This window comes from Hesperophylax consimilis, chromosome 1 (genome assembly GCF_061612785.1).
Source record: "Hesperophylax consimilis isolate HC1 chromosome 1, BYU_Hcon_1.0, whole genome shotgun sequence".
NCBI lineage: Eukaryota > Metazoa > Arthropoda > Insecta > Trichoptera > Limnephilidae > Hesperophylax > Hesperophylax consimilis.
The window spans coordinates 44,685,901-44,713,831 of NC_142836.1; the positions used below are offsets into that span (position 1 = coordinate 44,685,901).

Here is a 27,931-nt window from a genome sequence, read left to right on the forward strand (position 1 = left end):
CTACCACTAGCGACACAGCACACAGCACACCGCGCACGCCACAAGAATGTGCTTTATTATATTATTTTAAATCAAATGCTTTCCTAGTTTACTCGCTTTCTGAAGCGGTGTAGTCAATATAACCATGCTCGCGTAATTCGAGGCTTAATTCGCTTTCAAGTCGAAAGGCTGTGTAAATAATTCTAATTTATCATTTACGATATGTCAGCAGCTGAGAAGGTGGGTAGTTTCCGTGTTTGGTGTAGTGTTCAATCTGTAACCCCTATTTGAAGCGATCGAGAATGACACAACAAGAACATGCACGGATTGCGCAAATGATATTTCAGTAATTTGTCCATGATTAGCATTGAACCGTTACAGTGAATAACATCTATTATATTATATTATTATGACTGCGATATTTTGAATTTTTCAGTTAAGAGCAGTTGTAAAACCCACTTTCAAATCGATGCTAATACCATCAATCAGAGTTTTCATCAGAGAATAAATACTAAACACTTGAACGAGAGTATTTTATAAAATGCATCAAAAGTTTATTGGTTCAAATCAAAAACTGCAAAACACAGCTGCAGGAACGGGCACGCGCTGATTAATTTATAAAAGTAATATACGTAAAATGAATTAATTTATTTATTGTTTCCCAGGAAAACATCTCAGTAGATGGCGGAGTATGAAGAGCAAGAAGATCTGATGTTGGGGGTGGGCGTGAGAGGGTCTTCACAAATACTGAGGGAAAATGTCAGCAAAAAATGTAAGCGTGAACTTTATATTCTCAATAAATAATTAACTATTTTACCATATTTATCAGATTCTATTTTATTAACAGTGGCACACCCACTGCTTAGAAATTAATATACAAATACAAAGTAATAAATTAATTGAATCGGAACTAATTTCTAAAATAAATCTTAATGCGACAACTCGACTGAAAATAAAATATGAAATTTGGCATTTACATACAACCCTGTCTCTAGCATGTGTCGTTTGTGTAAGAAAAATGGTATGTTCAATGAAATTGATATATTCTCCAACTTACCTGTAAAATTAGAACAAATCTTAAATGGCACGTTTACTTTAAACATAATGTAATGATTCTTGATTTTGTTCTTGTACTGTGTATTTTTCTTTATTTTTACTTTGTAGTGTAATATGGTTGTTTCTTTTGTATTCAATTCCAATACACATTCGTAGAAGACAAATACAGGCTACATTCAAATAATCCAAAACTCTATGACTAAGCTTATGGTAATCAATAGTATTTATACACAAAGAAGAGGTATAAAATTATTATATGAATCAATTAAAATATTACCCGTTCGAGGGATATGGTTAAAAATTGTATGTCAAAACCTGTAGTCTGATTCCACATATAAAGAAAAAGTAGATCACACACAACACAAGATTTAGTCAAAATGAAGGTATGACCATTCCAAAAATTACTGATAAATACGGCCAACGAACATTCACTTATATTATACTATCTATATTTAATAAAATGCCAATAGACGTAAAAAGCGAATCAACCTGCACCACTGAACTGAAAAAAAGCTAAAGAAATGTTAGATCAAGATTTTTTATATCTAGATATATTGTTTATAAGCACATTAGTATCCATTGATTGTATGCATGTACTTCTATAAATATGCCTTTTAGTGTGTAGTGTGTAGAATGTAGACTATGTTATATCTGTCTGTCTATGTATTTGTATATCACTTGAAATGTTATTCTTCCATATCTATTTCTATATATTGTGGATTTTCGTTACATGCGTGCTTTAGTGTTATAATTAATATTATGTAATTGAGCTGCTGACAAACTGCTTTAGTAATTTAGCTTATAATGAAGAATAAAAACAAAAAATTAAAAGGACATTTTATAAATGAATTGATGACCTTACTTAAACAAAAAATAATACATAAGTGAAAATGAATTATTATTAGTTAGTTATCACTCTGTCAAAGTGTCTAATAAACACTAAATAATAACCGCCATTTACCCTCTAATTCATTAATTTAACCGAAAAAAGTTCTTCTCAGAATGATTAACTTTACTCTGTGCAGTATTAGTTATTAGTAGTCTAGTTTGACATTTAAATGGAACCCTTGCGAGCATTTTCAATTGACTTCGAAAAATGCTTTATATTTTTTCACATTATAATTTTTCGCATGAAAATTTGTTAACATGAAAAATTTATTCACATTAAAAATTTATTATTATACGTATAAATTTATTCACACGAAAAATTTATTAACATGAACTATTTATTACCACGAAAAATTTATTTACATTAAAAATTTATTCACATGAAAATGTATTTACATGTTCTACCTACCTACTGAGTCTAGTGTTGACATATTCTTACGTCTGCTATAATTTTATAAAAATCAACATAAAATTGAAGTGTACTAAACTCAAAAATCTAAACTATTAGAAATCAAAGACCGCGCTTCAAATCAGTGCATTTATATCTTGTGAAGTGCTATTTTTTCATGTTTTTTTGTCTTCACAAAGAAACTGCATGTTAACTGTCAAAAAAAAAAAACCAAATAATAAAAATAAATCTGTCATTCTGTACTAAAACGAGCCAGCTGTTAAAAAATACAAAAGTGCCTAAACGGTGTTGAAACTATCAATATTAAACATCATTCAATCAATTTTATTCACGGCGAAATCAATTTATTTCAACATGAATACTCTGTGCATCGTTTGCGACAAAAATATTGACAGTCCAGCCGAATTCATATCTTGTGTTGTCTGTGATAATGGCTATCATCTTGTTTGTGCAGAGATTGGTGAAAACATACGTGGTGCTCGTAATTCTCAGTGGAAATGTAAAAAATGCTCTAAAGCTTTTTCTAAAAAAAAGACCAGAAATATGAATTATTGTGATGAAAAAATCGTTCAAGAACCATCTACCGGCAAACCTACCAAACATCTAACTCAACAGTCAACAGACGCAGAGAAATTTCCTTCATCAACCATAGATGGCGCAAGCGGCATTCTTACGTCAGAAAAGTTTATTTTAGAATTAAACAATTTCAAAAAAACAATAATGGATTTTGTGGAACAAAAATATGATTCGATTATCGCACAAAACAAAGAAATCCTTGATTCATTTAAATTTTTAGCGGATCAGCAAGACCTTCTAAAAAAACGATTAACTGACATTGAATCCTCGCAAGAAAGGTTCATTACTGATATGCTAGAATTAAAAAAACAAAACGCTGTATTAGAAAATACTACTTCTCATCAGGACGACAAAATTGACCGGCTGGAGTACATTACACAGATGTGCAATATCGACATCAGAGGCATCCCTGAAGCAAACAATGAAAATATTATGGAAACTCTTAAAAAGATATCAAAAATCATAAATTACGGAGATACCTCGATACCTTTACAATCTGAAATCAATAAAATGTACAGACTAGGACCAAAACTGTCCGAAAAAAATCCCAGATCTGTAATAGTGTCGTTCAATAGTATTAAATCTCGAGATGACTTCCCACTCAAAATCAAAGACTATAAAAAATCCTCTACCTCCAGTTCAAGCAAACTCAATACAGCAGATCTAGGGCTATCTCAAGAAGCAAAACGGATTTACGTGTCAGATCATCTAACGCAAAAAGGAAAATTCTTACTCTCCCAAACTAAAAAATTCGCCAGAGAAAATAACTACAAATACTCTTGGTCATCTTTGGGGCGCATTCTGCTAAGACATACGGATACATCCAAAATTATTACGATTAAAAACATCACTGATCTTGATCGAGAAAAACGCCAACAACTATGACAGATGATAAAAAGTACCTCAACATTTACTGCACTGCTAAACAAAAATAATCCGGATAATATCATATTCATCGCAAGTTTTCTCATGAGTTATTTCTTTGTCTTTATAAATAATAATGTTTTAATTGAAAATAATGCATTCCTACTCTTTTTAGGAGTTCTTTCATGTAGCAACAATATCAGTGTGAAAATTGTTTATATCAGTATTCACTATTTTTATTATACTTTACCTCCTTCGACTGTATCTCACGTTTCGTTAGCTCTCTCTAAAAAAAAATTATATATCTCCATAAATAATACTTTCACTTCAAGTTTTTATTTGAATATTACCGCTATATACTTTTCACACACCCTAAGCGTAATACCTAATTTTTATCAAAATAATTCATTCTTACTTTCATTAGTAGCTTTCCCTAGTAACATCAAAATTATTATAAAAATTACGAATCTTACAATTAAAAAATCTAACCATACTCTTCCTCTAAGCAACAAAAACCACGCTGTTTTAGTATTCTTTAAAATATCTGTTTACTGGGTAAATATTATTCTTCCTTCATGTTCTCGTAGGAATCAGAGTAGTAATATCTTATTTACTCACTATATGATGCTCTTATTTTCTTCAATAATCTTTTTATTTTGGCTAACTTTTATTATATTCACTTGTATTTACAGAATTTACATTAACTACAAATGCTCGAGCTCTGTCAAAATAATGTTTTTGTATTTCTCAAAAACCTTTACTACTGTTTTATTTACATATTTTATTCGCACATTTTTAATCATACTTTTGCATTTTTCACATGTTAATAAATTTAATTATTGTCCTTTATCACACCTAACAATTACAATCAGAAGCATTATACACTATAGTATGCACTTTACAGTTAAAATATATTTTAAGTTGGAATACTATGTATCAACATTATCATTCATGTTATATAATGTTCTCTCATTATCTCATAATAATGCACTCTCTCTATTCCCTCTCTCTGTGCTTCAATCAAACTCATATGTACGTATCACAAGCAGCGAGAGTCTTTGTAAGATTATGTTCCCAACAAATCTATGTAAATCTGGAAAAAATCTTAATTTACATAAATATGTCCTAGTATTGGTTCTTCTTTGCATTTTTCGCATGTTATGGTATTTAATTATTGTTTTTTGGCATTTTTTTTCGCATCAACTCCTCTACAGAATCAGCACATACTTTGCATTTGGCCATTTTATTGATTTTATTGTTTTCATATTTTTTTGTATTTGCAGCCTTCACGACAGATATCTACATAATCATCAACTGCTTAGATTGCTCTATACGAAACATACCAACACCATCATCTTTTATAACATCTTTTACATCTAATATAATTAGTGGATTCAACTTTCATCTCGAAGTAAAATACGCATCATACTCGAATAATCAGAACTCACATTCTACTATACAATATATTAATAAAACACTGTTTAACAACACAGTAATTTACACTTTCGCTTTTAACTTTTTGTTTGCAGACTTTTCGCAAAAGAACTACGGGTTCACCACCACACATCATAGTTAATTTAATCATAATTATGTTTCAGTTACCTTCGGATAATTACAATGATTCTGTAATTAGCATTAATATGAATATAATTCGAGATCTGGAGAATTTAAACAACTATAACTGGGACTCATATAGTCTAAAAATCATACACCAGAATATTAGAAGCATATCAAATCTCGATGACTTTACAATTTTTCTTGATCAATTTAATTCATCTTTCGATGTTATAATATTAACCGAATGCTGGTTAAATAAATACTACACCGTAAAATCAATCCACAATTACTCTGAATATCACACCACAACCAACCTCAACAAATCCAGTGGAATTGTTATCTACATCAAGGACGGAATTAAAGCTCATGTAGAGGAAATTACTTTAGCACAATCAAACTGTATGAAAATAGTATTGAATAATAACATATGCATATTTGCCATTTACAGATCTCCATCCTTCATCAATATTGACCCCTTCCTTTCTTCATTGCAAGCAATTTTAAACAATGCGAAAAAATTTGAACAGCAAATTATAATGGGAGATTTAAACATTAACACTATCCCTGACTACCACCGTCAATCAATCGATTATCTATGTCTACTCGCGGAAAATGGTTTCACACAGACTATTAACAGCTTTACTCGTGAACAGGGCTCGAGTAAATCCTGTCTTGATCACATCAATGTAAAAAATATTAACTTTATTGACACTTTTGTTATACACTCAACTATTTCAGACCACTATACAACATCTCTTTGTCTTAAAAACAAGCCTCCCACTTCTTCGAAAATTAAATACGTTGCTAAAACTAATTTCAACAAGTTAATTGAGGACTTGAGCGCAGAAAACTGGCTAAATGTTCTAGATAAATCAGATACTGACTTAGCAATGAAAGAATTTATTATCAAACTACACGAGTATATATCAAAACACACAAGTAATACAACCGTATCTAATAAACAAATTAAATTCACACCATGGATCACCCTGGGGCTAGTTAAATCGATTCACAGAAGAAATCATCTTCATGAAAAGGCAAAAACATATCCTGAGAATTTGGTATTACAATGTTATTATAAAAAATATAGGAATTTGTGTAAGAAATTAATTACATCGGCGAAAGAAAATTATTATAAAAAACTCATTTACGAAAACAACTGCAATCCAAAACGTTTTTGGGATACCTTTCGCAACATAACCAAATCCAAAATCAATAAATCTTCTGAAATAAAATCGCTATACATTAACACATCAAACTCTGAAGTCCCCAAAGATATGGCAAACTTTGCAAACAGTTACTTTTCATCTGTGGGTGACACACTTGCGAAAAAAATTCTAGATAAGTGTAAGAAATCAGAAACCGCTCTCGCCAATTTAACTATCCCTAGGATAGGTCACAAAATAGACTCAATCACAACTTCAACCAAAGAAGTCATGAAGATAATTGACGACCTTAAGTCATCAAAAGCATGTGGTCCCGATAAGATTTCATCTAATCTTCTAAAAATCATTAAAGTATACATAGCCATACCGATTGCGTTCATTGCGAATCTTAGCTTTAATTCAGGGAAATTCCCTAACCATTTAAAACAGTCAATCGTCATTTTACTGCATAAAAGTGGGGACAAATCACTGATACATAATTACCGGCCTGTTTCCTTGCTCAACTCTGTCTCTAAAATTATGGAGAAAATTGTAAAGAACCGTCTCATCCTTTATCTCGAAAATAACAACATCCTTTCTAGTAGACAATTCGGCTTTCGCAAAGGTTTAAGCACTGAAAACGCCATCGCTAATTTGACAAAAATCATCTCTAATAATCTAGATAAAGGTAGTAAATGCATTGCACTTTTTTTAGATCTAGCCAAAGCGTTCGACACTATCTCGCACAAAATTCTGCTGAATAAACTACAGCGAATTGGGATACAGGGTCAAATTTTCAAGTGGTTTGTTAGTTACCTAGAAAACAGGAGCCAAATAGTGGATATTAACGGTACTCTAAGTGATCCAGCCAATATTAAATATGGCGTACCGCAAGGAAGTACACTAGGTCCCATATTGTTTAATGTTTATATAAATGACTTATGTAATACTTCATTTGCAGACCACATTATTACATTTGCTGACGATACAGTACTTTTATTCGAAGGCAAAACCTGGAATGAGTCTTGCTTTAAAGCTGAATTTGGCATAAACAAAGTTAAACAGTGGCTAGATAGTAATCTCCTCACTCTAAATTCGGATAAAACGAAATTCATCTGCTTCAGTTCAACTCAAGCGGGTCAACCACAAGAAATTATTAACATTAGAATACACCATTGTTACGACACTATTACATGTAAATGCAATACCTTAGAATGTGTGGACAATATAAGATACCTAGGAATTATCATTGATAAATTTCTGAGATGGGACAAACACATAGCCTTTACTTCCACAAAGGTCAGGAAACTTACACATCTGTTTATAGCAATAAGAAATATTCTATGTCTAAATGATTTGAAACGAATTTACTTTGCAATGTGCAATTCCATACTAGACTATGCTTCCTTAGGTTGGGGAGGTTGTGCTAAAACCATACTCGATCCCTTAGCTAAATCCCAGAAATCGCTTATAAGAGTCATACTGAAAAAACCTTTCAGGTACCCCAGCGATTCATTGTTCGCAGAGTTTCGTGTTCTTGATGTAAGACAATTATACATGAGGAAAATCATTTTACATACTCAAAAACAGAGGCACTACTTAGCTTCCGTAAACCACTGTCATAATACAAGACATGCAAAAAAAACCCAACAGTTCCGCCCACCACTTCCTCATCTTTAGCACAGAGACAATTCTCATACTTAGGCCCTAAACTGCTCAATCTCATATCTGATGCATGGAAGGCAAAGAGTACTAATATTCTGCGTATGCAGGTAAACAATTGGCTTCTGGTCTTGGGGAGAGTTGAATGCGAGAATATGCTAAAAAACAGTAATTAAATTGTAAATTTTGTTTTTCTTTACATTCTTCTTTACATTTTAACTTATATTGGTATTATATTAGCATTACAGGAACTGTATTTTTACATAAAGAAAGTTCGAAAATTTGTTCAATTCTTCGTGATATTTCTCCTTAAAGGAAAAGTTCCTTCTTTACTTTCATTTTTTATTTTTTGTTATTTTTCATTTCCTTTTTTTATATATTAATATTTCTTTATTTTAATATATCAGCTAAACAATAGTAAAAAAAAAAGAACATACATTTGTATTACTTTACCAACAGAATTTCTTCAATTCAGTTTCATTTTCAAATTCATTTTCTTGTTTTTATCTATTAATTCAGCTTATGTTATGTTAATTCAGTTATTATGTCAGCTAAATAATAGTAAAATATGTCGTGATATAACTGGAAGTATTCTAGAATATGAATATACATATGTATTTTTTTTTAACAACAGAATAGTCAACACTATAATGTACCATAATTTACATGTAAAAACATTATCATATTGGAATGTCCTAAAACGGGCAATCGCCTAGTTGGACATTTTAAGTTCATTAATTTTATTATGTAATATTTACAAACAAACAATAAATAAATAAAATAAATAAATAAATAAATATTTATTCACATTAAAAATTTATTCACATGAAAAATTTATTCAATTTATAACATGAAAAATTCATTCAATTTACCTACATTATTTTTTCTATGAGAACACGGGAATTCTACAAATGTAAAAAAATCGTAGGAACTACGTATGCATTTTTATCTCGTGCGTAAATCGTTATGCCGGAATAATATTTTATCATATCTCGGTAGGTAGGCACTCCTGAAAAATGCCTACACAAAATACATATTTTTAAAAGAGTCCCAACTGCTCCCTGCTAATAGGAGCCAGTAAGACTATGGCATCCCCAATAATTGAGGTATATTGTGAGGCTAAAGGTTATGAGGAGGGGAAGGAGATGAATGAGAGGAAGGTAGGGAAGTACCTGATTATTCAGAACTGGTCACCAAACACGGCTAAAGCGATTTAAAGCAACGTTTCTATTCTGAGTGGTGGTCTTTCGCCAAGGCGATACTGAGAGTATCTACCAAACATGCCGCAAGTACACTATATAGAATTTTATATGAATTAAATGTGAACTATCACAATTTAATTCAATAAAATCAACTTACGCACGGGATTCAAACCCGAAACCTCCAGATTTGCAGTCAACGACCTTGCTCCTCCATCACAGATACCGTCTGATGGTTAATTACCTTTTAATGAAGGTGATAAACTAATATTTATAAACAACCAAGTAGCAAGTTCTTTCTCATAATATCACCAGCCATATAGCATACAAATATTTATCTGTTTCACTTATATAATGTAGGTAGATAGGAAATAGTAGTTAGTAGCAATAGCTAGGTGTACATCTGGTACTTGGCTCTCGGAATCTATAAGATTACAATTGATTGATTTTGTAGGAAATCTACATTTGAATTTATTATAAATGATTTTGTTCTCCCAAAGCCTAGGTTTATTAAAGGATAAAGCGGAAAAGGTGGGCATTTTTCCTACTTCCGAAGTTAACAATCGAATTGAATTTGAAAATATGCGGAGAGTTGGGTCCATATCGATACACTTGGCATTGCAGTTGGGGGGCACACAGTGGCCGATGTTTGGTCGCTCGAAAGATGGGTAGCTGAACAGAGATATACGGGGCGCGCATTACTCTGTGATGGGTCGAAGAACAGGGATATACGGAGCGCGCATTACTCTGTGATGGGTCGAAGAACAGGGATATACGGATCGCGCATTACTCTGTGATGGGTCGAAGAACAGGGATATACGGAGCGCGCATTACTCTGTGATGGGTCGTAGAACGGAGGTATACGTTGCTGTATTTATGTAGGGGGTGTTTGAACTTTTGCGGAATCAAGTTATATAAGTACTTAGCGTTAAATTATATATTTATTTGAATCATGAAACATATTCTTAAAGGTATGTGCTTTATCGTCCAAAGCGAACTATTTTTACCAAAAGTTTTTATTTCAATTTTTGGCTTTAAATGGAGTAGGAATAAAATTCTACACAACATTTTTTAAAAATATTCACCTATAAGGTTATACTAGAGCATTTCAATCGATCATAAATCACAACACGAATAAAAAATCATTTCATTATTCAAATGCTAAAAATGTATCAATTCACTTACATTAAATAAATTCGTTGGTTGCAATACCTATGCAAACCTGTGCACAAGTTATATTTTATTTTATGTAAAACTATTTCAAAGCACAATCAACATACCAATTGATTAAAATTAACAAAAATATAGTGGCATTTCATATTAAAACTTTAAAAAGAACAATTTACCAGAATATGTCAAAATAGTCCTTTTATTTGTTAGTTTCTCATTCGACCGCCTGTATGGGTGTGGCAATGTTAAGCTGTTAGTTTTTTTTTACATAAGCTCCACACGGGAAGCCTTGAGGAAAGAAAATCCCCTCAGGGCCCATGTCATCTTTGGGGATGCTGTGTGGAAGGTCTTTTTAGGCAAATGAAAGTTCTGCGAAGGAAAAACGTATGAGGGGTGGGTAGGAATCTGAGGGTCAATGTGTTCAGAAGTGACGAACGTATAAATCCATTTCTACCACTGCGGTGGGTCAAAAAGTCTCAATCAACCAGTCACTCCCGACCCTACCCGCCACGCAGTAGATGGGCAAACCCACAAAATATAGTACCTACCTATTTTTCACTTTGACCGACAGATTTATCCAAAATGAGTTATTTATAATTTTGAGCTATAGATATATTCGTTCGATTTTATTTTACATACCTTTCCACGTAGGCAAATGCTAATGAGTTTGGGGATACCTTTATAGGATACCTTTATACATTATTATTACGAGTAAATATATATTACATCCGTATAGTATACGGATGTAATTTCTCGAGCATGTTGTTAATATGTCTTTGAGAGGTTGGTTATGTGATGTGTATTCACTGTCAAACACGAGAAGCATTTGTTATCAGAGTGCACACAAATGTCTGTCAAGGTAGCAGTGGCGTGCAGTGCATAAAGGCTGAAAAGCTGTGCCTAAACTTGCAGGCCGTTTCCTTTTAGTAAATTCCTAATATTTCGGAACCCCTGTTCACTCGCCTGCATTTGCCTTGATATTATATAATGATGAAATGCGAAAATATTTGGATTTTTATGAACACCGACATCGCAATAGGATTTTTTTTACTATAAGTTTAACAGGAAACTTACTAACTCATTCGTTAAGGGTGTTATCCCGTTTTTAACCGGATTATATATTATTAAAAATGATTCATAATAAATTGGCAATACTCATTTTTCTCCGTATACGCTAAAAAACAAACCGTAAAAGGATTACAAAAATATTTAAAACTGCCACAAATCTTTGATCAAAAAGTAATTTTCCATTTTCCAATTTCAATTCAATCTACAATTTTGATAAATTTCAATTCAATCTACAATTTTTATTATTTTCAATTCAATTAACAATTTTGAACAATTTCAATTCAACCTATAATTTTGATAAATTTCAATTTAATCTGCAATTTTGATAAATTTGAATTCAATCTACAATTTTGCGGGATACCTACATAACCTCAAGCAATACATTCTCTTACTGCCTGCACTAAAAGCTGTGTGGTAGAAAGTGTTTTTACATTACTGCTAGTGTTTTTTGTATCATTATAAAATCTCATTTTTGAAATTAGAGACATATTATTCCTTCCCTAACGGTTTAATCAATTTTCATAAATTGTAAGATTTTTTTTTAGTTTCCAAAACCACCGCAAAGATTAACGGTTAACTTTAAATATGATGTTTGTAATGCCAATCTGTGGAGAAGGAATAAATGAATTAACCCTTTTAATTTAATGAATCTTTTGAGCTACATAAGTTTTGAAAATTTCGTGATAGATCTAATTTAAAATAAATCGTCTGCAAACTACACCCAGCTTACTTCGGTTACCGAGCAATGCACGTCACTGCAAGATAAACTGCTCCCGCTATCAGATCTAGACCTACTACCCAGAGGCAGAGGGAGGCAGGTAGACACATTTCTTATCCAAGACACTTCCCATTTACCCCGTGTGGGAGGAGAACCTATTTAGTGTGTGAGAGACTTAAGTTCAGGTTGGTTGTTTGATAATCGAAATAATTCAATACGAACGAGATGCTTCAAAACCAGTTTTCATAAAAAATATGTAAGTTTGAAAATAACATTTTTTTAACATCTCCAGTTCATTGTTCATAGCAGTAATATTTTGTATTTTTATTTTTTGTACGGTAGGTATTCAGTCAGCGATGCATGATAATAAATAATAAAAATATTTTGTAAACACTTTTGTAAAAAATCTTCTGTTCTAGTGTAACCATTTTCAGACCAACCCGTTCCACTCCTGGAACGACGGAACAACCTGTGTTTGAGTTTTGATTGAGTTTGGTTGTGCCCAAGAGTACAAATTACCTGCGCATGGAAGAATCCCTGTGACGTGCGGACTTTAGTATTTTAAATACCTTAAAAATTATCAAGTCTTATCTAAAATTGTCTTTCCTCCATTAAACATTCCAGTCCTAACTCGACTCCAGTTTTCAAAATGGGTTTTTTTCACAAACTACGAATATCTTTAAAATGAAATGACTAAGAATGTGAAATATTTTCATTCATAATTATTGATCCCGATATAAAACTGCACATTCAGAAACAGTTCCAAATAGCTACAACGTCATTATGAAAGATGACGTTAAAACTCTACTGGCTGGTAAGACGGATGTTACCGACGTTAAAATAAAATTAAAAGATTTTTATTAGAAAACGTCACGTCACCTCAGCGATATACTCGTAGTAATACAACATACGTTTCTCATTTAAAACATCAAATTTCGCTGATTATTTCATTGAAGGCACCCAACAAAGATGACGTTCGTGTATTTATTATTTAAAAAAAAACTTAGGTAGGTACTATCTATTTTTAAATAAATCTATTTGAATTTGAATTTTGTTTGTGGTAATGAATGAATGAATGCAAATCTTAAAGTAGCCGAAATTTACCCACTTTTTTTTTTCATTTTCCGATCGAGCTGAAACTCGACACATAGACTCGTTGTCGTTGGTAATGCATTCTGTCAACTTTTGGTGGCAATCGCATATACACACGCGGACATATACGTATTTATCTGAAATAAATACGTATAATATATGTCCGCATAATAAATTACAGATAATAAAATGTTGGTCTTACCCGATCGGTATTTGTCGAGGCTGGTAGAGTTATCGACTTTTAGTTCCTGGGTAGGAATGTTCAAAACTCATTCAAACCAATTATTATTACCTATTAGTTTTCAATTTTATAAAGTTCACAGCAGTTAAGAGCCAGTCCCTGGGGAGGAGGGTTCAAACCTCAGTCATTAATAAAATACATGTATTATTGTGAAAAAACTTTTTCCGGGTTGATTTTTTATTTACATTAACGGTTTGCGTAAAACGTTACGAATACATAGACAAGAATCTGCGATGGTTAGTTGGAAGAAATAACCATATGGCAACAAGTCTTTTTGACGTGAATGCCGTACAAGGGTCCCAACTCTTCTGAACCAGTGTGACTATGGCAACCCCATTATTGGGGTATATTGTGAGGATGAAGAGAGTGGGGAAGGGAGGTGATAAGGCAGGTTAAGATAGCGAAGTACAAGGCTACATTTGGTTAACAAACATGGCTTAAGCCATTTCAAACAACAGTTCAATTCTGACACTCTGGAAAAAAATATAATAATAACCTCCGTTTATCTTTCATTCTTTCATATTTTCACTAAATTCATATGTGACAGTGCGACAATAAACACGTAAGTTGTAGGTAGGTACACTCTTAGGTAGGTACTATTATTAAACTGTTTTATTTACAATTTACAGCGTTTTTTCTTTTTCTTCATATAATATCATATATATTATACACAGTGTACGTTAATTCGTAGTAATCGTGAATCTTCAACACATTTGCAGTCGATTTTGTGGTAGGTGCAACGTTTTTGATGTGAGCTTTCGTTTTAGAATAAATTGAGTTCAAAGTTAGAATTTTTTCCGTAAAATGTGAAAATAAATTGTTAGGAGTTAACATCAGCTGTATAATGCCTTTTAAAATGCGTCATAGCTTAGTTCCGGCTCCTAGAGTGTTGTTTTAACCCTTCGGTTGCCGAAAAAAAAGTTTAAAAAAAACGACAATTTTTTTTGGGTTTTCTGTGTGATGTAGATTGATCAGTTTCACGCTTGTGCTGCGAGTTTTCACACACTGTGTATACTTTTTCGTGTATATACATTTAAAAAAATATTTTTTATCATTGTTTTCAATTTTAATCATTATTTTTATTTATTTATTTCAATATGATTAAGTCATATATGTATGTTTCTACATTACAGCTATTGCATTATATAATTTATCTACGGCTACCATGATACACGCCTAGGTTGCCTAAATTGTAATACACGCCTAGGTAAAAAGTTCAATTTATTAAAAAAATGTTGTATGTTGTTTAGATGAAATGGGGTGCCTGTCAGCGCGCTCGGTGCTGTGGTGCCTGGTGTTCTGGGGGTTCGCCGTCAACTACATGATTCGCATTAACCTTAACATCGCTATCGTGGCCATGGTGCGCCCCCCGGAGGTGCGCTTGCAGGCTGGGGGCCCCGGGCCGGCCTGCGACTCCGCCAATACCAACTCCTCCCTTTCGGACCAACCCAGCCTCGCAGCCGCTGATGATGCCACAGAAGTAAATATCATACCCTCAATATACATAACCTATCAACTACCTCAACATGCATAGCTAAATCGGAAACAAAATTTCACTATATTTTCTAACATGAACACTTTGTTCCCTCATGTACAGCTTGAATTTGCAGAGTGGGATATTTTTACAAGCTTATTGTTACTTATGGATACCGTCAAAAAGTGTGGAAGATGTAAATCTTATTTTTCTGATTTTGATTTACTTTACAAATAGTGGGTATCCAAATTATTAGTTGTTGGTAATTTTTAAATTCATACTCAATTTATTATTTAGTTAAATTAGGTATTGGTGAGATGAGACCCTCTTCCCTCTTGTGACCTTTAGGGAACCAAGGAGGAGTGAAGAGGACATATGAGGCTCTCTTCCCTTGTGGGGCCGTCAGGGAATCAAAGGGGAGTGGAGAGGAGAGATGAGGCTCTCTTCCCTTGTGGGGCCGTCGGGAACCAAAGGGGAGTGGAGAGGAGAGATGAGGCTCTCTTCCCTTGTGGGGCCGTCGGGAACCAAAGGGGAGTGGAGAGGAGAGATGAGGCTCTCTTCCCTTGTGGGACCGTCGGGAACCAAAGGGGAGTGGAGAGGAAAGATGAGGCTCTCTTCCCTTGTGGGGCCGTCGGGAACCAAAGGGGAGTGGAGAGGAGAGATGAGGCTCTCTTCTCTTGTGGGGCCGTCAGGGAACCAAAGCGGAGTGTAGAGGAGAGATGAGGCTCTCTTCCCTTGTGGGGCCGTCGGGAACCAAAGGGGAGTGGAGAGGAGAGATGAGGCTCTCTTCCCTTGTGGGACCGTCGGGAACCAAAGGGGAGTGGAGAGGAGAGATGAGGCTCTCTTCCCTTGTGGGGCCGTCGGGAACCAAAGGGGAGTGGAGAGGAGAGATGAGGCTCTCTTCCCTTGTGGGGCCGTCAGGGAACCAAAGCGGAGTGTAGAGGAGAGATGAGGCTCTCTTCCCTTGTGGGACCGTCGGGAACCAAAGGGGAGTGGAGAGGAGAGATGAGGCTCTCTTCCCTTGTGGGGCCGTCGGGAACCAAAGGGGAGTGGAGAGGAGAGATGAGGCTCTCTTCCCTTGTGGGGCCGTCGGGAACCAAAGGGGAGTGGAGAGGAGAGATGAGGCTCTCTTCCCTTGTGGGACCGTCGGGAACCAAAGGGGAGTGGAGAGGAGAGATGAGGCTCTCTTCCCTTGTGGGACCGTCGGGAACCAAAGGGGGGTGGAGAGGAGAGATGAGGCTCTCTTCCCTTGTTGGGCCGTCGGGAACCAAAGGGGAGTGGAGAGGAGAGATGAGGCTCTCTTCCCTTGTGGGGCCGTCGGGAACCAAAGGGGAGTGGAGAGGAGAGATGAGGCTCTCTTCCCTTGTGGGACCGTCGGGAACCAAAGGGGAGTGGAGAGGAGAGATGAGGCTCTCTTCCCTTGTGGGACCGTCGGGAACCAAAGGGGAGTGGAGAGGAGAGATGAGGCTCTCTTCCCTTGTGGGGCCGTCGGGAACCAAAGGGGAGTGGAGAGGAGAGATGAGGCTCTCTTCCCTTGTGGGGCCGTCAGGGAACCAAAGCGGAGTGTAGAGGAGAGATGAGGCTCTCTTCCCTTGTGGGGCCGTCGGGAACCAAAGGGGAGTGGAGAGGAGAGATGAGGCTCTCTTCCCTTGTGGGGCCGTCAGGGAATCAAAGGGAAGTGGAGAGGAGAGATGAGGCTCTCTTCCCTCTTGGAGCCTTCAGGGAACCAAGGGGAAGTGGAGAGGAGAGATGCGACCTGGGTAGACACATTGTGCGACCAGAAGACATAGTCACATATCCAGTGACAACCCTGGTGAACTTTATAAAAGGGACTAGGTGACTGTAAAGTGATGAGGTTTTGGAGGATTGTGAATTATCGCCAATTTAAATGGATTGTTGGCTGGATGATTCTGTGGTTCTCGAATCCGAGAACCCAAGGTTGCGTGGTTACTCTCGGTGTGTAAAATCAGAATTCGAATATTGTAAATTTAGTTTTATTTTAACAAACTCACGTTACAATAATTTTATGAACAAAAATAGATCGCGTACGTTAGAGGGGATTTAGGGCCAAACCGGCAGCTGAGACTACTGGAGAGAGAATGAAATATTTCCCGCGCGAGTTTACAATGATACCAGTCTCACATAAATGTGGGGAAAAGTAAACGTTGTTATTATTTTCGGGAGATGTAAACTCCCTATAATTTACCCTACAAGGTAAAATGGGAGATAGCACAATGGGCATATGGCCTAAGTGCTCACGGGAACTATATGTAAACCGTCTCCGCTCTATAAATAAATGAAATTAATAAATTAGGTATTTTGTACACAATTTTAAATTATTTTGGACCTAGAACTTCCTTACAGCTTGCACATTTTTTGATCTAATTATTAGTCACACAAGTTAAAAAAATTACATTAGGTATCATCAGTTTGAAGCTGAATAACATTGTTAAATAGTGGGAATTTATACTTTTATTTGTTAAATATGTATTTCTTATACAATTAAAAATAAATGATTGTATTTAAAATATTACGAATGTAATATTAAATTATTTGAGACAAAATACAAAGCAAAATGTTTGGAAAATGGAGAAAACTCACTAATTTATTAAAAATTCCTGCAAATTATTTGCAATCCTGTTAAAAACGGGACTGCAGGATTTCAACAAATAAATTGTCAGATTTCCTAATAAACACGAATGTGTTATGGCGACGTCGGAACACGTGTTCATAAAAATTCTAAAATTTTCATATTTCGTCATTATATAATAACAGGATAAATACAGCTGCATGAGAACACGTGTTCCAATATATTATGAATGTGATGATAGTTTATTAGTAAATGGCCTGCTTTCACATTTTTAACAGGATTTGAATAAATCAGCAACATGGTAGAGGTATAAACTGCTGGTGAATGTGAGGTGGTGTGAGGGCTTGCGGTGGACCTTCTTTTGCATGTATTAGTGTGAGCCAGGTGGAAGTCGATTGCAGTGGTAGCTCGTTTTCCAAGAGTGTTCTAGAAAGTGAGTAGTTATGTAACTATCGGTATAGTAACTATAATTTGGCTTCAACTATACTATAGTTGAAGCCAAAATTGTGATACAAAAATTAAAATTTTGTAAATCTTATTCGGCTACAATAATATAGCTCTAATGTAATTATGTTATTAGATTCTGGTAAACTCAAATCATGAGCCGTCAACCATTAGCTGATTACCCCATCACGTGCGCTTGGATAGTTCCAAACTAAATCATAAACCAATTTTACTAAGCCTTTTTCGGTGTTACACTATCATACTTTAAATCTTTTTTTCATTTTGTTTTTTGTCTTAATTCTATTTATTTATTCATATCTATAAAGTATGATTATAAATGTATTTTTCGATGCCTGTCTCACTACATTCATGTTTGCATAAATTATTTATTTATTTAACGCCCAAAGGGCTTTTACGTGTAGGTAATACAACTTATAGATGACAGATAATTTTGAAACATAAAAAATGAAAATAAAATCACAATAAATTGAAAATACAACAAATAAAAATAAAAATACAGTGATTTATCAAATGTTATATGAATACTAAGGTTAAATGCGTTTTTTAAGCCATGTGTAGAAAGAAAAGATTAAATAAAATAGATGTAATCTAAATACGAAGTTATATACAGCTCGTACTGAAATATTAAAGTTTGGTATGAAATACGCAACAAATGCTCAATGACAGAAAAGTATTTTTGTTTCCTTATGATATGTAATTTGCCTATGTGAAGGAGCTAGGAGCACTCCAACCAGCAAAATAATAAATTACAACAAATAAACTAATTGCATGGCGTGAGCTCTTAGATAGACAATTTCTATATATAATATTTGAATGATCAGTGTCGGAATTAGAAATCGGTACACGACAAATGATTTATTCTATGCGCGCTCATATCTCATATAATAAGTGTGAGCAGATGCTACTGTATATAAACCTTAGACGGTTGCTGTCTCACTCTGACAGTGCTGAAGTCAATCTAGCAATTAAATATTTAAAACTAAAGTCAACACATCATGGCTGAGAGAGCTTAGTGATAATCAAATTGCAAACATTATGAGGGCAATGTAAAGACACTGGATACTTAATACAATAATATAAAAAACAAGTACAGGCCGCCTAAGAACAGGAAACCCCAGCGAGAAGGACTGAGAAAACTATGACATTACTATTTTATATTATATTCTTTTATAATAAATTATATTTTACACAAGTTCTTGTTGAAATAATTATATAAGTTACTGTGCCACTTAAGTCAAAATCATGTTCAAATTTAGCTTATATAGCAACTGATTAAAAAATAAACAGATAAATACATTTTTTCCATTGCAATGTTGACTTTTAAAATATGTATGATAATAATTATTGGATCATTTATATAGCGCCGTTTTGGTGGAAAAATTACCCCAACGGCAGTTTACAACTTAATTTGTTCAATTAATTTTAATAACCTAGACTCCTAGACTAAGTAAAGTGACAAGTTATGGGTTGAATAAATAAATTATTTAGATATAATAACTAACAACTATGATCTATTAGTGGCATAAAATTATTATATTATTATCTATTATTTGATTTTTTGGGTTAGCTGGAAGAAATAGGATGTAACCTATAAGCTATACCCTTTGTACTCTGTATTTTTGTGCAGTAAATATTTTTTTAACTTTGAATTTAAAACTAAGACTTATTTATGTATTTATTTAAACGCCATAAAATGGCTTTTACAATAGAATGATACATCGGATTATACGCATACAGTGGTACACAGGAGAATATTAGTAATAAATTACATAACAAGTAATGTGTACACAATTTTTTTTATTGCAAGTTATACAGTTGTTAATAGAAGTGCAGTGAGACAATACATAATTAAAAGAAATATCTACTAGTGTAATAATAGTTGAATGAATACTAGGCTTGTATAAGACCTGACATAAATCGATTTGTTTATGATAATATATAGTAATTAATATAAAATAAATTCTATTAAAGTGTAGAATGTTAAAATAACAGAGCATATTTTATTTGAACAGGTTATTAATATGTATAAAAAAGTGACTTGTTAACATGTATAATCTAGTAAATATTATAACAGAGTAATTAATTATAGCTACCGACCTAATCTTCATTTTTCTTGACACATTTTTTTATTTATTGGCTGCTATCTTTGTGTTCCTAGATACGACCGTATCTTTTTCTGATTTTTCTGTTTCAAATTTTCGTTTGAGAATCGCTAATATTGTCTTCAATTATTAAATACTACAATTTGAGGTTTTACTCATTAAGTTATGACAAAAATAGTTTTTTTAAATTACTAATTTCTGAAATATTGTTGAGAAGATCTGGGACATGTAATTATTATGAATCAGTTGCTACAGAAATGTCCCTGAGAGTTTTCGTATTAATATGTGTATGTTTGTTATCTTATCAAAGATCTAAAATATTATTTATGTTACATAAGTCTTATTAAAATACTTTGTTTCCTTTGCCACAGGTGTTTACCAGTGCTGCCATTGCAAAATAAATGTATAATTACATGCTTTTATAAGTATGGCTTTGCTTGTAAGTTTATTTTATGTACTTAGATGTATAAGACATAAACATAATATGAGAAATATAATATCATAATTAACTTAGTGTACTCTCTATTCTGTATTGTGATGTTAATTGTTGAAAATAATGTTAATAATCATTCTCAATGGAAATAATAAGTAAGTACATGAAACAGAAGACTATAAAATAAATTAAATCGATTAATATATAACTACATTAAGTCCAGCAGATCTTGACAAGGAATTATTAGAAATATAACTGACTAGAATGGATTTAAAAAATACTATTCATAGAAGTTGCTGAAAACCCTCTCAAAACCTAGATCGCCTTAGCACAGGATCTCCTGGCGAGAACTAAGAAAATATTCACCACATATTTTTATATCTAACGTGCCTACTTCCTTATAATATATTTTGATATACATATTATATAGGTAAAAGTTCAAAAGGAACTTCTAGTGAAAAACATATTTCTCATATTGATCAACAAACACTGATTCTGAATATATAAGTTTTATTATATACATTGAATTAATACATACAATCATGCATTAAATTAATAAATCGTCATTCAAAAACAATTAAAACCATAAGAGACATAAACGCCCTGTGGTTGGTCGGCAGGTTCAGACAGATCTTACCATGATCTTACACTGCTACTACATGGGTCATCCGGCCGCGTGTATTATAATGCGGGCAACTCGCACATGGGTTACCACTATGGTTTACAAATTATTTCTAAAGAAATCCTGTTATATATTCAAATTGGGATTTGTTGTTTTCAAACCGAACCAAGTGAGATTTACCTTATTGTTAACCAACAAAACAGAGGTACGTATGACGTCATGCATACCCCGTCAGATTTCAATCGTTTTGGCGGGCTCTGAAAAATGCAAACTTTGAAAATAATTTTAACCAAGCAAACAACAATTGTAAAAAAAATGTTTAAGTTAGTAGGTGACGTTCATAAAATAAAAAAAAATCTTATCATATACAAGAAGACAATCTCAGTCGCGACCTAAGCCTTTTTTATTTTCTGTTGCTATTTAAATAATTAATAGAAGAAATATTTTTAAAATTTTAGATGGAAAAGTTTGATTGGGATGAAAATCAGCAAAATCTTATCCTGGGAGCTTTCTTTTGGCTCAACTGGCTGATGCAATTGCCCGGTGGGCTGCTGGCACACAAGTACGGCACCAAGACGGTGTTTGGCATTACCAACTTCGCCGCCACTCTCTGCTGCTTCTTTATCCCCATTGCCTCTCACTTCCACTACTCGGCCGTCATCTTCGTCAGGTGCCTTCAAGGAATGTTCAGCGTAAGTTCACGTTTTAATTAATAACTAAACTTAAAAATTACAACACCACTCCTATAGCACCATATAAATAAGATGCCTTTCAACTCTTTCTGCTACATTATTTTATGCTAAACAACGATTTAACTCTCATTGACTTTGAGTCGAATTTTGTGGGTTCGATTCCCACTGATGTCAAAAAAAATACATCCATTTGAGCGATCGGTCGTATATATTTACCATATTATTTAATTAATATCATTCCTCAAAATATTAATATGGAAACATATTATGTATTGCTTACCGCAGTTTAAAGCCAGTGAATCCACCTAGATTTCGCCGTATATCACATATTTTTACGTTCTATGAAGTTGGCTCATTATGACGAGCGATCGTTCAAACGTTTTTGCAAACTTGCCATAATATGCCAAAAATCGCTTGAGTGGATATTGACATGTGATATATCATTTTAAATTACATTACGTCGCTGCCAGGCCTGGATGTGGTGATGTTAAAGATTCGCTGAACTTACTAAAATGGTCTTAAAGATGTTACAAGGAAGAAGAAATTAATTTGTTATTTGCTATTCACACATAACAAAATTTTGGTATTCACGCTACTTTTAATGATATGAAAAATGTTTGTGTTCTTGTTAATTACAATATTGCTATAATAATAATGAATTGTGTCTCAAATATTGCAAGCTAGAGTGTACATAATTTAGAAAATCCCCATGCATATATCCTTCTACTAGGTCCTGACAGCAGCCTCGGTTCTCTTTGCGCTTCTGAAGAACCCCGGATAACCTAGCCCCATCCAGTACCTTATTCCTTCTCCCTCCTTTCTAATCTACATCATTTTAATGTTTCTTTAGGGTTTCACTTGGCCTGCTATGCATAGTTTAACAGCTCGATGGATCCCACCTAATGAGAGAAGCAAATTTGTCACCGCTTATTTGGGTACATAATTTTTATCATAGATTTACCAGATATCTTTCTGTTAAATTTTCTTGTGATTCGTTTTATCAATATGTCATATTAATATTTTTTCATTCATACATTTTAGCAAATATTCAATCTCCCATTTGCACAACAGTAGCTTTTCTATCTCATGTAGAAAGTAAATTAATCTTCCCGTAGAACACCTCAAACTCTTGCTCCAATAATAAATAAATGGTAAAGTCTTTCTCTTTTATTGTTTCATTGCCCCGATTTGTGTCAGAATCCTCTTGCCGTTGCAACATTGCCCCATGTAAGGCTTTTGCATTTTGAATGAACATACCTATTAAGATGCACAAATCCCTTCATATTATTCAAGTGTGTAACACAATTCCAGATTCATTTAGGGAACCATCGAGATCATAATTTCATTCACCCACACAAATCCTTAACCGAAATATTCCCCTGAGGAAATCAAAGCTGTCTGAAAGTATTAATTCATGTTGTTTATATTTCAGGGAGTTCGGTTGGCGCGGCTCTGACATTCCCTCTGTGTGGCTATATCATTCACTGGGCCGGCTGGCCGCTAGTGTTCTACTTGAGCGGGGCTTTAGGAACTGTGTGGTTTATCTTGTGGTGGCTCCTAGTATACGATTCTCCCGCTGAACATCCCAGGATATCAATAGAAGAAAGAGATTATATTATTAAATCAATTGGTAGCGCCATTTCACAGAAAAAGGTACATTCACCTTGAATAAATTATAGGGAAGAGTCAGAAAAAAATAAGATTGTCAAATTATTGCGCTTTGCTAACATGGTGACTGTAACTTATTGACTTTTGACTCTTCCATTACGTTTTCTTAGATGATTGATACCTTCAAACATTACGTGTAGGTGGAGAATCACATTGATTATGAAATGTGCCCTTGAATATTCGTACTGCAAGTATTCGAGAAGTTTTGATCTCTAAACGTTGTGGATACTCATTTGTTTAATTCTAATGACAGATTGGTGCGATATTGAACTGCATTTTTGTATTGGACTAATATGAATGTATTTTCCAGATGCACCCTCCGTGGGGTCGGATAATGCGCTCCCGCTCGCTGTGGATAACCACCCTGGCGCAGTGGGGGGGCATCTGGGGGCTCTTCACCCTCATGACACAAGCACCAACATATCTCAAAGTCATTCATGGGTGGGACATCAGATCGGCGAGTATATTTATAATGGTTACATTGCTACATATGTCGTCGTTGCGCTGGCAATATTGTGACACCGTGTCCAAAATATCATTTTATTGCGCATTAAATTGTAAAAAAAAATGCGACATTGTTGAATAATTTATTTTATATGCACTATGTATATAAAGTATACTATTCGTTGTTTGTTAATGTATATACTATTTCCTTTTTATTGAAAAAAATTTTGTATTAAAACTTAAAAATCGAAAGAGATATGTACTTTTTTTATGACCTCAACGTTTTAAAAAAGTCTCAACAGATATCTCCCACGCAGAGACAAAATTATTATATAACAGTGCTGCGCTGATAACAAAATTTTTTATATTAAGCGACAATTCTTCTAATTTCCTAAGCAAGAGATATGATTTGACATTTTCACGGCCAAAAGAATTATGGTGATTTATTCTTGGGGTTTTATGCCATATTGCCTCCTTCTTTAGCCAACGTAACTAACTAAACAAGAGTTCAGTTTTATTGAAGATAATCAGTGTAAATGTTACCAGCGTAACAATACATTAAATAATCAACGTTAAGTGCACTTGCTCTATTGATTGCTATTCTAAGTGAAAATAGATTTTATTTGTTTTGTTTTTGAAGCTTTATTTAGATGTAAACAAATTTTGTCATATATCTAGTAATAAAAACATATAAAATACAAAATAAAATAACAAATAGAATCATAAAATTATAAGGAAAAAGAAATATACAGTATGTACAACAAAAAGAAAAACAGTTACCCCGGTTTAAGAAATAGAGTTTGAGAAATACATTTAACTCCTGATAAGGTGACATAGGTGTTAAGTGTATACAATTCATAATTTTTTTAAAAATATTTATAGCACATTTTTTACAGAAAGTGTCAATATCTTCCTTTATGGCACTTAGTAGGTTATTATAAAGCTTTTGCCCTTTATAAAACATGCTGTTCTGTGTGCACTTAAGTTTAGTTTTAGGAAGCCTGAAGTCTCGGCAACTCCTCATAGGATAATTGTGAACATTTTTATGGTACATAATATTAGTTTGCAGATATTTATGGAGCATGTTATTTTTAAGCTTATAAATCATTGTTAACGTATTATTACATTATATGTTGTTTAGTTGTCATCATATTTAAGTTTTGTAACATAATTTTAACATTTGATTACTTAGTGATAACAAAATATATTTGAAACCTGAATTATTTAAACTTTCAGACTGGAATATTATCAGGGCTACCTCACATATTACGTATGGGATTTGCCACCATATTCTCACAGTTTGGAGATTACTTACTGCACACCAACAAATTATCAAGGACCAATGTCCGGAAGATGGCCACAGTTGTTTGTAAGTGGATTTTACTAAAAATTACTAGAGGGTATTTCACCACCTCTGACTAAAATGTTAAATAACTACTTGTCAAGTAACTATGTATAATCATAGGATTATAGTAAAATGATCATTATTGTTAAGGTTTGTTTTTTCCTTTTAGGTTGTATTGGGCAAGGACTCTGCACATTAGCTTTAGCATACGTCGGGTGTGACAAAATCACTGCCGTTATTCTAATAATGGCGGCCACGGCAGCCAATGGTGCCGTCTCTACCGGCCCACTAGCTTCCTACATCGATATTACTCCTAATTATGCAAGTAAGCACTCAACAATACTATATAGTTTTATAAATCAATATTAAACATGGTGTCCGGAAACTCTTACATCACATGTACCAGGTACCTGCCTTCAAGCATTGTTTTAATTCTGAATAGTTTTTTATGTTTTACATTAACACCACACAGGAAGCCCTGATGAAAAAAATTTCCCTCAGAGCCTGTGTCATCGTTGGGGATGCTGTGTGGTGGTTTTTAAAGGAAAGGAAGGAAAAGGTATCACTGTGTCCAGGAGTGGCGGACGAATGATTTATCTTTCCCGCTGTGGTGCAAGACAACAGGTCATGAGAGACCATTTAGAGAGTCTCAACAAATCAGCCTCTCCCTTCCGGCACGCCACGCAGCTGGTGGGCAGAGGCATCCTCAACACACCTGACCCGATGAACCCGGGCACCCCTGCTAATCACCAAATGCAGCTTGCCACTTGGGGTGACCTATGGCAGAGGTGTTAGTTATCCAATAAATTGTTCCCGGGGCGGCAGTATCCATATCTGCCTCCGATAATGGTGGTCTTCACCAGAATAATATTGAGAGCACCTACTCGTTCCAGTTCAGATGTGCGCGGCTCGATTTTCAAATAATTTATTTATCATTTAAAGCATCTTATTCTGAAACCTTGAATTTTTTATTACATTATTATTACTACAAACATACAAGCTACGAACCCATGACAGTCTAAAATTATAGTCATAATTTATGATACAGACAACATATAAAATTAAATAAATAAAACCGAAGACCGAGAGGTGAAGCTACTCGTAGACTAAACGACAGAAGATCGGCACCGCCGAGAATTGGGGACTTCTTTTAACGTATCTGGATGAAATAAAGATATTTATTCTTGAATATCAACAGATAAGCCACATTTTAAACCCAGGTTGAGAAAGATTTGACCTATACATTCCATGAAATTTTGATTTGAATCTTGAGTGCCGCTCGATCACACAAATTTTGCGTCAGCTGTGCTGCGGGCTTGACTTTCACGTATGATAATAATAATAATAATAATTGGATAATTTGTAGAGCGCCGTTTTTGTGAAAAATCACCTCAAGGGCGCTTGACGTGTGCGTGCATCAGTCCTGATGTTTTTATTACTTTCAGGTGTAGCAATGGGTTTCAGTGGAATGATAACCAGTATTCCTGGCTTTATATCTCCAGCTATAGTAGGCTGGCTGACTCTGAATAATGTAAGTATACTATGATTCGGAAATAAATTCTTATGACATCAACTGCTTTATTATTTCCAATGACAATTTACATTTTAACACAAACACTTTATTTTACAGCAAACAGTTGAACAATGGCAGAAGGTTTATTTGATATCAGCCGGCTGGCTTATAACAACAGGGATCGCTTACGTCTTATTTGCCGATTCAAACTTGGCATCGTGGAACGATTTAACTGACAAACAAACCAAGTTGGAGGTACACAATTATCATTATTATAAATTAATCTAAATGTAATTATTATTGTTCTGATAAGAATACTATTTATTTTAATATTATTTGTTCCAGGCCAATGATGATAAGAGTCAGGAAATGGAAGTATTTTTGAAAATCTCTCCGCCGGAACTTTCAGATGATAAGTCAAAAGATTCACGCAGCCCTGAAAAGAGAATAAGTGAAAAATTGACATAGTGCCTTCACTGTAGTGCCAATAGATCAACTGTTAAGTTAAACAATCTCAAATATTTATTATATAACCAAAAGATATATTCTCTTATTAATATAAAATAAAACCTAAGCATTTATCTATTTAAAATATTATTTTATGCACTTTCACAACAACCGGAGCCTTTCATCAGTGAACACGATGTTATAAATTAATTGTGCACCCCTCACCACATATTCCTAAAAGTGACTTTAAAACAATGAAAACTATTTAAAGCATTACAAAAGACAATAAATGATGTAAATGAAAAAGTTTCAGCTCTCTTCCCAGTGATTGGGAAAAGGATTGGATTGGAACCATTCATTGGATAATTAACACCTCTGCCATAGTCACTGCAAGTGGTTCGAAACGTTTGGTGGATAGACAGGGGTGCCGGGGTTCATAGGTTGCAGTTTTTCCAAGTCTTGGCGGCGGATGTTCCTGACCACCAATTGCATGAAGGCCGGATCGGAAAAGA

The 27,931-nt window shown here is 34.1% G+C and overlaps 1 protein-coding gene across 2 annotated transcripts; it reads left to right on the forward strand.

The window, feature by feature from the left end:
• Positions 1-27,685, forward strand: NaPi-T (Na[+]-dependent inorganic phosphate cotransporter). Of its 2 annotated transcripts, XM_089634638.1 has the most exons (12): positions 1-219; positions 645-751; positions 14,875-15,104; positions 21,769-22,002; positions 22,853-22,937; positions 23,435-23,655; positions 23,981-24,127; positions 25,351-25,483; positions 25,629-25,784; positions 26,905-26,990; positions 27,090-27,227; positions 27,318-27,685. In XM_089634638.1, exons 2-12 carry the CDS (start codon positions 661-663, stop codon positions 27,438-27,440), a joined length of 1,644 nt encoding a protein of 547 aa, XP_089490764.1. In that variant the 5' UTR covers positions 1-219; positions 645-660; the 3' UTR covers positions 27,441-27,685. The 2 variants fall into 2 exon arrangements, with proteins under 2 accessions (XP_089490764.1, XP_089490769.1); XM_089634643.1 differs by lacking the exons at positions 1-219; positions 645-751 and adding an exon at positions 12,435-12,547.
• The last annotated feature ends 246 nt before the right edge of the window (positions 27,686-27,931 follow it).